Here is an 11,534-nt window from a genome sequence, read left to right as displayed (position 1 = left end):
ACGCCGACAAGAGCGGCGGAAACCGTCCAGGAGACCAGGGCCCAAAATGTGACTCCGAGAAATTTGAACGGAGCACTAGGAGAAGCTGACCCAGTCAAGACACCGGGGGAGCCCAAAGTGGTCGTGGTAGACCTAAAGTCCCTCCCGCACTCGGGGGAGGACAGCGTCGCCACGGCACGAACGAGGCCTACCCCAACAGAGCCAGTGGAGTCCGACTCAGCAGAGCCGGAGAAGAAGCCCGACTCACCGGAGTCAGAGAAGGAGTCTCTCCCGCTACGAGGAGAGGAGCCGGACTAGGACTTGCTTTTTACAAAGTCCGAGCAATCCTGGATCTGCCGGAACCAAGGAATCGAAAAGAGGTTATGATGTTGACCGGGAGGATGGCGGCTCTAGCCCGTTTCATCTCTCGGTCAGCCGACAAGAGCACCCCATTCTTCAAAGTGTTAAAGGGGAATAAAGACTTCAGCTGGGGGGAGGAACAGAGCACAGCTTTCAAGCAACTGAAAGCTCACCTTCAAACTCTCCCAACCCTGTCCAGGCCGCTGCTGGGGGAGACGCTGTATCTATACATAACAGTCACCTCGGCCACGGTCAGTGCCGTGATCGTCAGAGAAGAAGACAAACAGCAACACCCAATCTACTTTGTCAGCCATACGTTGTTGCCCGCCGAGAGAAATTATCCGCCGATTGAAAAAGCGCCTTTGCCGTCGTCGTCGTCGCCGCAAGGAAATCGAAACCTTACTTCGACGCACATCCGTGACGGTCTTAACCGACCAACCGCGGAGAAAGCATTGGAAAAATTTGAACAATCCGGCAGGCTCATCAAATGGGCGTAGAACTATCCCGCCGGCATCAATACAAGCCGAGGCCCTCGATAAAGGGGCGAGGCACTTGCGGACTTCTGGCCGAGTGCACGTATCAAGAGAAGCAAAACCCCGGAGTATGGGAAGTATTCACCGACGGATCCTCCACGACGAACAGCTCGGGAGCCGGCGTCTTAATCATCAGTCCAAACGGAGACGAGTTTGAGTATGCCTTGAAATTTACCTTCCCGGCCTCAAACAACGAATCCGAATACGAGGCGGTAATAAGGGAGTCGAGGGCTAGAGTGCGGGAGCGAGAACACATTGCGTTAAAGACGGATTCACTGTTGGTGGTTAATCAAATCAGAGGAGAGTACGAGACTCGAGACGACGGGATGGTAAGATACCTGGAAAGGGTAAAAGCTGACACTTCTAAGTTAAAATCTTTTCAGATACAATGCGTTCTGAGGTCCGAGAACAACCGAGCCGACGCTCTCTCAAAACTTGCCAGTTCAACCATCAAGAATGTCACCGAATCTTTGGTAGATATCGAGAACGCGAAGAAGAGCATCACCGAGACCGTCGGCATGGTGGGCGCGTGGAAACCGAGACGACGTGGATGACTCCGATAATGAAATACAAACTTACAAATGAGTTGTCGGAGGACCGCAATCTCTCGGCCAAGATAAAAAGGATCGCAGCAAGGTACTTGGTGTTTGAAGGAGAATTATACAGAAGATCCGTAATAAGACCACTTTTGAAATGTGTCGGCCCAGCCGACGCGGAGCTAATTCTAACAGAGATTCACGAAGGCATCTGCGGCCATCACATGGGGGCAAGAACACTAGCCCACAAAGCTCTCCGAGCCGGCTACTTACGGCCAACCATGCTTAAAGATTCGAACAAAGACCAAGAAGTGCAAAAGCCATCGGATACATGCTCCGGTGATACATGCTCCTTCCCGGGACCTACAACCGGTGCTTAGTCCCATTCCTTTCGCACAGTGGGGGATGGATATGCTAGGGCCGTTTCCAACGGCCTCCGGAGGAAGGAAGTTCCTGATCGTCGCCGTTGATTACTTCACCGAATGGGTTGAAGTCGTATGTGATACCCATGCCGAAGAACACAACAGGCGGCCGTCGAAAGGTAATGGGAAAATGTTATAACTCGTTTTGGGTTGCCCCAAGTCATGGTATTCGACCACGGCCGAGAGTTCGGAGTGACACGATAATGGCGGTTAGAAGAGTGAGCATCAAGTTTGCATACTCCTCCGTCTGCCACCCACAGAGCAACGGGCAGGCGGAGGCAGCCAATAAAACAATCCTCAACGGTTTTAAGAAGACAGTTGAAGACCTTAAGGGAAGATGGGCCGACGAACTACCCGGCGTCCTGTGGTCCCTGCGAACCACGGAGAAAGAAGCAACGGGATACAGTCCATTCCACTTAGTCTACGGGTCCGAAGTGGTACTGCCAATTGAAGCAACGGTGCCAACGTTCAGAACGGCTACCTTTAACCCAGTTGAAAATGAGGAAGGCACGAAAGCCTCCCTAGACTGGTCGAAGAAAGCCGAGATAAGCACGCCTCAACTTAGCAAAGTATACCAAAACCGGATGAGAAGAGCCTATAAAGAAGAGTCCACAAAAGGGACTTAAAAGTAGGAGATCTGGTCCTAAGAAAGTCGGCCGCCACCAACAAAGGAAATATTCATGGTAAATTGACGGCTAACTGGGAAGGTCCCTACAAAGTGGTTGAAGAGATGAGGCCGGGTACATACCGGCTGACAGACATGGAGGGTGTACCTTTGATGAGCCATTGGAACACCGACAACCTAAAAAAGTACTTTGTATAGCGGCGGAGGCGTCCAAACCCATTGTGGACACCTCAACGCATGATCATAACAAATGAAGAATCACCCGAGTTTTCCACCAAAGTGCTTGTCCCCTCCATAGTTGCCACCGGGCCGTCGCCCAAAGAGAAGAAACGCTATCGAGCCGTAACCCCGATTACCTCGGCTAAAGCCGAGAGCGACGGGGACACAACGACCGATACGCTAGAAGAAACGCTATCGAGCCGTAACCCCGATTACCTCGGCTAAAGCCGAGAGCGACGGGGACACAACGACCGATACCCTAGAAGAAACGCTATCGAGCCGTAACCCCGATTACCTCGGCTAAAGCCGAGAGCGACGGGGACACAACGACCGATACGCTAGAAGAAACGCTATCGAGCCGTAACCCCGATTACCTCGGCCAAAGCCGAGAGCGACGGGGACACAACGACCGATACGCTAGAAGAAACGTATACTCAGTACAGTTGAGACGCAATTCTAGCCGCCTCGGTCAACTAAAGGCCTGGCAGAGGAAGCGATCAATATGTCTACAGATACAAACGCTGTCGCGCCGTAACCCCGATTACCCCGGCCAAAGCCGGGAGCGACGGGGACACAACGGTCGATACGCTAACATGTCCACAACGGCGGCTGGGAAGCGCAAATCGGACGCCTCAGCCAAAACCGAGAGTGAAAGAGGAAGCGACCAACATGCCGACATGTTTAAAAAGACGTTAAACACAGTTGAAAATGATTAATAACGCAAGAAGGCAAGTGAAGGATTGTGATCAAAGCCCCGGCCAAGCCGAGGGCCAATAAGACGAACTTTATTGAAAATGATTACAAAGAGAATACAGACGACGACCGTCCCCATAGGGATAAGCCTAAACACAACCTACCAAGAGTTTTACAACAAAACAAAGAAAAGAAAAGCAAAAGATTACAAACATATCATTTGAAGCGCCAAAAGATGGCAGGGAGGAAAGGCTCAATAGTTGGCCCCCGAACAGCTAAAGCTATCCGAGATGCCGGGTGAGTCAGGTGACGACCGCACGTCTCCCTATGCCTGTTGCTGCCCTCCATCGGTAGCAGCATCATCTTCGGTGGCCGGCTCAGGAGAAGGCTCGACATTTTCAAGTGCCTTTAGCCTCTCAGCCTCCCCATGAGCCTCATTCACCTTTGCATCATAGGCCGCCTTGGCCTCAGCTATCTGAGCCGCCTTCGCCGCCTCCGCCTTCTCCGCAGCCGCTTTTTCCGCAGCATCGGCCATCTCATCCAGAAGCTGGTCAAATTTATCCCACGGGAAGGAGCCTTCGGGGAAGAGCTTCTTGATTGCCTCCCTGGTCGCCTCCTCGGCCTGGTCCCGGAATTGGGCGCACATTTTAGGGAGAAGATCATTTTGAAGCATTTCAATATCCTTCTCCTTTTGAACAAGGATAGCCCTTGTGTCCCTGAGCGCCTCCGACTGGGCATGGAACAGATCCTTCCACTCTTCCCTTTTGGCAACCACGGCGTCATGAGCGCCCTTATACCTGTCCCGCTCCTCCATCAGCTTGGCGGTGGCGGCATCAGCAGCCTCAACTTTGGCCCTCTCGGCCAAAAACCGCTTCTCAGCTTCCTCCTCACGATTTCGGGAAGCAAGGAGGTCCAGCTTAGCCTTCCCGGCTTCCCCCTTTGCAGCGGAGAGATCAAGCTTAAGCCGTTCGATCAATGGCCCAGTTTGGGCCATGGCCTTCTCTTGCTCCATGATGTGGGAGCCGGCTAGTTGAGTCCACTTCGCCAGCCTCTTATATATTCTCGCACCCTCTGCCACAAGCTCGGTGGGAGGAATCTTCCGAACTGAGGAGTCAACGGTGACATTTCTATCACCCGTCTTCTCAGGCTGTTTCCCTAATTGCCGTTCAGTAAGAATGGCGACGGCCGACGGCGGATCTACAAAAAATTTACACAGAGCATCCACGTCAACATGCATTGACACATCAGAAAGTCTGTCATCGGGAATGTCCAACGAACCGGCTAAGTCCGAACCGCAAGTTAGATCCGTACCAGTCTGGACCCTCTTGAATGGAGGGCCTGCTGAGTCATTCTTCTCCTCGGCAATGGTGGAAGCAGACGGTGGCTCTTTTCTCTTCTTTGGAGGAGGAGGGCCCCTCGCAACGGTCACCACCTCCCCAGAGATATCGACGACCTCCACATGCTCCTTCTGAACCGCTGGGGCCAAAGAGGGAGTTGGCACAGACGCCGTCGCCGACCTGGACGCTGCCTTCTTTGTTCTCTTCGGCACGCCTCCGAGAACCCGTGCTTGGGCCGCCGCCGGATCCAGTCCCTTCAGCTGCTTGTCCATGAGTTCGTTGGGAGTCAGTCTACGATCACGCGCGTCAGCCGTAGGATGCCGCTGAACGACCTTCCCGTCCTTGTCAAGCCCTAACCTCTTCAAGGTTCTCTCAGACAGATCCTGGCCAAACCGGTCTGCAAGAAATCAAACAAGAGTTACATAAAAGAAGTAAAACAAAGCTAAAAAACAGGAGCATAACAGGCAAAGATAGGCCCCACACCGACCCCACTCACCCTGGTTGAGGGCCGGTATGAGGCCGACGCGGCAAAGCAGCTCATCCTGAAGAATAATCTGAGTCGGGGGCAGCCAACCCTTCTCAGCATCAAACAGCTGCATCGCCCGCTTCTCATCCGCAGTAAGAGGGACCATCGAAGCGTCCATCTTAACCTTACCCCGGGAGATACATTTCTCATATTCTCCTCGGTTCTCACACCGCAAGTAAACAGGGCTCTGGAAAGACCGAGGCAATGGGTAGTCCTCCGGCACTTGGACATACACCCATCGCCGTTGCCAGTCCTTGCAAGAAGTAAGTTTGGACACGGAGACGTAGCCCGGCTCCGTCTGCACGCTGTACCACCCCACTTTACCGGAGATTGACGGCCGAAGATGATGAAGTCGGCGGAATAAGTTAATTGTTGGGGTCTCCCCCCTAAAGAGACAGAGCCACACAAAGCCGACTATCGTCCTAATGGCCAACGGATGCAGTTGGGCCACAACGACGTTCATAGCTTTGATGATGGCCATGACGTATTCACTCAAAGGAAACCGGAGCCCATACTCCAGGTCCCTGATATATACGCCGATATGGCCCGGGGGAGGGCAACAGACCGCCTGACCCTCCTCAGGGATAACAATTTTGTACCCATCACCAAAGGAGAAATGACCCTCGAAAAGAGTGTCACCGGAACAACGGGCAAATTTGTCAAACCAGGCACGGTCAATGCTAGTCGAACAGGCCTCGCCGTGATCCGGGAGATGCGGCCTCTCCCCATCAGAAGGAATCCTCTCATCACCATCGTCATCAGCATCATCATCCTCGTCCTCCCATTCCTCCAAAATTTGTGGATTAACTTCGGGAGAAGGAGACCTAGGACCCCCGGACCTTAACGGGATGGCGTCTAGTACCCCCTCTTCATCAAGACGCAACGGGGAACCCCCCGGCGCCGGTTTACTCGTCCCGGCATCAGTAGAAGACATGTTTACAACAAAAACAAGTTAAAAGGTTGAGAAAAATTCGTTTGGTTACCTTGAAGAAAAGTACTAGCCGAAGTAGCGACTCTGAAGATTAGAAGAGAAAGAAGCCTTTGAAAGTTTAGAGAGAAGAAAATTTTAGAGAGAATGAAATTGGCGCCCAATTTCAGGGGCTAACTGCCCTATTTATAAGGGAAAGCCCATGAAGAAGGACCAATCAGGGCACAGCCCATGAAGCATCAGCCAATCAGCGAACAGACACGTGTCGGACATGCAACCACGGAATGTCAATCGTTGCAACAGTTGAACGTCAATCAATGCAACAGTGACCAAGCGTCTTCAACACGCCCATTCATATCTCCTTGCCTATTCATCCTCCTCAACGAATTCCTAAGCATATGTTCTCCGCCGGCTGCATGATCAACCAAGTCAGATAGCACCGGCCGGGGGCAATCAAAAACAACCGGCACTCTCAACCCTGGTCTCGGCCGACGTCACTTTCTTTTCCACATCGGATGCCCTTTACACATCCATGTGGAGGGGGGATATGGTACGGCCTAATCAGAACCAGGCCGAGGTAGAAGAAGCCGATGCAGTAGAAGAAGCCGATGCAGAAAATTTTTGCAAATTACTTGCGCAGAATATACGCTCAACATACATCGGAGCCCATACCACGGCATAGACTACGCTGGGGGCAAATTGATGGGGCATATTCTGCACCGCTGACCAAGTCAACATATTGAGCAAGGTCAAAGATATCCACAAACAAGTCAACGACTTAGATGACCTTTACCGACGCACTCTGTCGGCCTGTCTCTTGGGTCCCGGCCGGGGCAACTAGCCAGCCGGGGCACACATCCGCGAACTCATATCCAAGACCCCTCGGCATGGAGTCAACAGGGCCCGCCGGCCTACCATGGGTCCCTCGGCCGAGGGTAGATCAGTCTTTCCACCTGCTAGCCACTTGGCCACTTGGCCACTACGTGACAAAAGGTGAAAGTCTATAAATACTCGTCAACTCTCATTGAGGAAAGGATCCACAATTTAACCTAATAATCACTATTCATCTGGTAAAATCTTCCTTATCTCTCTACAATATATACTTCGCCAAGTAACAACTTATCTCTCTAAGTTTACTGACTTGAGCGTCGGAGTGAGTTCGCTCGGTCCAAAGCCGAGCCCTCAGTTTGTTCATCGTTTCAGGAGACCGCAAGGAGGATTCAGCTAAAGACGTCATTCTACAAGCACGGGTGGTAACAAATAACTGCTCTGGATTTACACCCGGAACAATTTTTTTTGTAGTATTGACGAGGTTGCTGGACAGTATTAGAGATGATTCACTCTTAGTCGGAAAAGATGATGTTACAAATGAAGAAAATAAAGGTAATGGAGGCTCATGTCATCTAATATGTTTGTGCATTGAACTTCTGTTTGCACCAAAACCTTAAGGTGATGGTTGAGGCCCAACTATTATAAATATTCCTATTACGCTCCCTCACTCAAATGCCCATCGGGCTTGAAGAGTGGATAGTTGTGCACCGGCTCCCCCGTACCGGGTGCTGGGTTTCCACTTCGAGTTTTTGAGGAGTTTTGAGGTTGCCAGGATTTGAACCCGTGACCTTCGGTCACACTGGCTCTGATACCATGATAGATGTACCAACTCAACCAAAACCTTAAGGTGATGGTTGAGGCCCAACTATTATAAATATTCCTATTAGAGAATATTTATGTTGTACACTTATACTGACTACAAAATCGTAACTATATTTTCTGATTCATGTTGTAGGTTTGGGTTGGCGAAAGGAAATTCTGTGCAATTTTGAAAACCTGATATTGCAAAGTGAAGGGTCAAAAGAAGCAAGAGCTTTTATGGACCAAGTTTACACAAGTGCGTTGGAGGGTATACAGAACATTTTTGAACATGCATCCGCTAATTAGAATTCCAACTGCGAGAGCTCTAATGCATCTCATAAAAAAATACAAGGACCTGTATGGTGTAGGGCCGTATGAACTATGATCAAGTAGCCTTGATCGAGAGATTGTTCGAGGTTCAGTAGTTCACTTGTTGACGGATTTGCTTTTATATTATTAGGTACTAATTAATTTGTAAAACGTATGTATTTTTTAAGGTATTAATTAAGAGTAATAATTTATCTTAATTTTGTTTTAGATTTGTTGTCTAGTTCAGTAGTTTGCTTCTTGTGATACATTGATGTCATTGAAAATGCTGCTTATTAATCGTCTCTTGGCTTTTCCACTTAAATAAGCTTTAAGCAAGACGAAAACCAGAAAGTTGCATAAACAAGTACTCGTATGCTTTAAGACCAGATTTCAAAACCAAGCAGGCCTATTTGAGGTTGTGAATAGTGCTGCCTAAGACGGAGATTCAAAGCCCAAGAAACGGATGTAAGGCGAAGATAATTTAGGAAAGACGTGTAGTAGAGTAAATAACTCAACATAGTCAATATCCATATCGATGTCAAAGAAGTATCATACGGAGTATTAAAGTAGATAATAATAATCTCCTCTATACTAAGAGAATAGGAAACATAACAAGTTTTCCTAAGTGCAACCACTTAAATAAGGAAATAAATTAGATTTTCTTAATTAAAATTTTATTATTTCATTATATATAAATTTTTCATCAAATTATAATACTATAAACTTTTAAATAAAATAAAATTAATATAAACTATAACCTAACTAGGAGGAATACCGATATTTATATATATACCCTCCATTCAAATATACTAATTCAAGAAAACCCGATTCTACAGAAGAGGATGAAACGCAACGAGAGATTGAACGGATTACCAGACCACCTATTAATGGAGATACTATCTCTACTTCCTTTAAAAACCGCCATGGCTACAGCCGTGTTATCACGACGATGGCGATGGCTATGGACCCATCTCACTGACATCAACATCGATATCACCTCGTACCCTACTTACACTCACCCTAATAGTCTTGGTAACCTACCGTCTCTCGTACAGAATGTCCTCCCGAAACTAACATCTCCGTTCATTCGAATTTTGCGTTTCCACCTCCGTTATGACGGATTTGAAAATCATGATCAGGATAATAAAGAAGAAGAGAAATACAACATTGATAATATAGTTTCATGGTATGATTGGGCATCTCGTCATAAAAACCATCTTCGTAAACTGAGAATATTACTCAAACCAGGGCCGGGTATGTCTTTTCCGGTTCCTCCGCTTTGGATTTTTCAAACACCGTCTTTGGAAGTCCTTGAACTTGCTCCATTATGGTTTATGCTCGATTATGACCTTGATATTAAGTATCGTAATTCATCGTTTCATCTCCCTAATTTGAAAAAACTTTTTGTCAATTTATATTGTCACCATCCTTGGATTTTGGAAAAGCTTGTATCTTCTTCCCCGTTGCTTGAAATTTTGTCCTGTTCAATTTATTTACCGCCAACTCTGAATGATAATCCTATTATTGTTAACTTGTCAAGTCGGAATCTGAAACAATTGGTGATGGAGTTGTCTCATCCAATCCATATAGTAATCGATGCACCTAAATTGGAGTACCTGTACTTACATGTCAACAAGTCCAGCTACCGCACAACGTTGTCTTACAAAATATCGTTTGTGGATTCCCCAACCGCGTTGCTTACTTGTTCAATTTCTCCATGGACTGATCACCACGGTAGAGATATCTTCCTCCCTTCGAATTTATTTTCCGTTATTTCCGGTGTAACATCATTGACTACTGCTGATCAGAACCCGACACCTTTCATAGCTTCGACAATAACCTTCAGGTGCCTTACTCATTTACGGTTTTTGGTGCGTCGTGATTTAAACGAGACGGAGGACTTGAAAGGCTTGGGTTTTCTTCAACAATGCCCTATCTTAGAGGTCCTTACCTTGGACTTATCCGAATATTTACAACCAGCAAAGCATAATTGGTTAATACCTGATTCCGCACCTCAATGTCTAGTAACTCATGTCAAGAGAATCGAGATATTAGCACATCGCTTTATTGTTGGGCTTGAGGATATGTTATTGCCCCTACTTAAGTACTTGTTAGCCAATGCCAAGGTTCTGGAGCTGCTTAAAATCACTATCATTCCTCCTCGTCGAGACGTGACAGGATATAGTTCAGCAAACTACAATGAAGTACAATTGATCAAGGAAGTGTTCAAGGTCCCTAGGTGTTCTCCACAGTCAAAAGTTGAATTCTATAGTCCCGATCGCAGCGTATTAGCTGAAGAAGGTATCGATTTTGCTCCTTCCATGACATCCTTGTTACTTTAATTAGTAGCCTCAAACCTCTAAGTTTACCTGACTTTTTTTATTATGTTTCATTCTACTTTTGTTTTTCACTCTTTTGTTTTTCTATTTTTTTTCGCATTTTGAGGTGTGCGTTCACTCATGGATGGTCCTAAAGGATGATTCATGTCAGCCGACCCCAAATCATTTTGGGATTAAGACTCTGTCCTATTCATTTGTTTACAAAGAATAACAAAGATAAACAAATGAATGAGACGGAGAGAATATTTATGTTTCTCTATTTTCTGTATCATTACATTGGTATTCGTGCCCATACATCCGTCCGTTCTACTTATCCGTTACTATGTTGTAGATTTGAGTTGGCGACGGGTAAAAAGAAGGGTTAAAAGAAGCAAGAACTTTTATGGACCAAGTTTACACAAGTGCGTCAGCGGGTCTACTGATATACCAATTCGAGATCTTGGAATTCAATCAGCATTCTCGAGTTTATGCCTTGAAGAGGACTCGAACCTCCACGGTCTGTAGCACGATATTTTGAGTCTCGCGTGTCTACCATTTCTTTACCAAGGTTTTTGAACATGCGTCCGCTAATCAGAATACCATTTGTGAGATTTGTTGTCCTAATTTTGTTTTAGATTTGTTGTCTAGTTCAGTAGTTCACTTGTTGTGATGCATTGATGTCATTGAAACTTGAAAGTGCTGCTTATTAATCGTCTCTTGGCTTTTCGACTTAAATAAGCTTTAAACAAGAGGAAAACCAGAAAGTTGCATAAACAAGTATCTCTAAGATCAGATCTCGAAACCATGTAGGCCTATTTGAGGTTGTGAATAGTACTGCTCGAAACAATTAAGATGCGGTTTACCACGTCTTTGAGTGGACATTATTCTTGCAACCTTGCAGGGAATGGAACAGTTGCTCGACAAGGAGAAATTGGTGAATCCGCGTAATGTATTTTTCTGATGCTGAATTTCTTATTGTTTTTCTGATGCTGAATCAGCAGAACAATCTTAACAGAATTGTATAGGATCGCTGGTCACTGTCTGAAGCCGGTAGAGCGCATAATCTTGAGGCCAAGTTTGCTTATTTAGTCGATTGCTGGTCACAGTTCCAGCATTT

General features: G+C 47.1%; 1 protein-coding gene across 1 annotated transcript; it reads left to right on the top strand.

Annotated features, from left to right (window-relative positions):
* The first annotated feature begins 8,986 nt into the window (after positions 1-8,986).
* Positions 8,987-10,441, top strand: LOC141595745 (F-box/FBD/LRR-repeat protein At5g53840-like). Its single transcript, XM_074415711.1, has one exon. It carries the CDS (start codon positions 8,987-8,989, stop codon positions 10,439-10,441), a length of 1,455 nt encoding a protein of 484 aa, XP_074271812.1.
* The last annotated feature ends 1,093 nt before the right edge of the window (positions 10,442-11,534 follow it).

Source organism: Silene latifolia, chromosome 8 (genome assembly GCF_048544455.1).
Source record: "Silene latifolia isolate original U9 population chromosome 8, ASM4854445v1, whole genome shotgun sequence".
Classification (NCBI taxonomy): Eukaryota; Viridiplantae; Streptophyta; class Magnoliopsida; order Caryophyllales; family Caryophyllaceae; genus Silene; species Silene latifolia.
This window is presented reverse-complemented; position numbering and strand designations above follow the sequence as displayed.

Excerpts from the sequence above, each read along its gene's own strand:
- LOC141595745 (XM_074415711.1), top strand. The coding sequence starts at position 8,987 with ATGGAGATACTATCTCTACTTCCTTTAAAAACCGCCATGGCTACAGCC.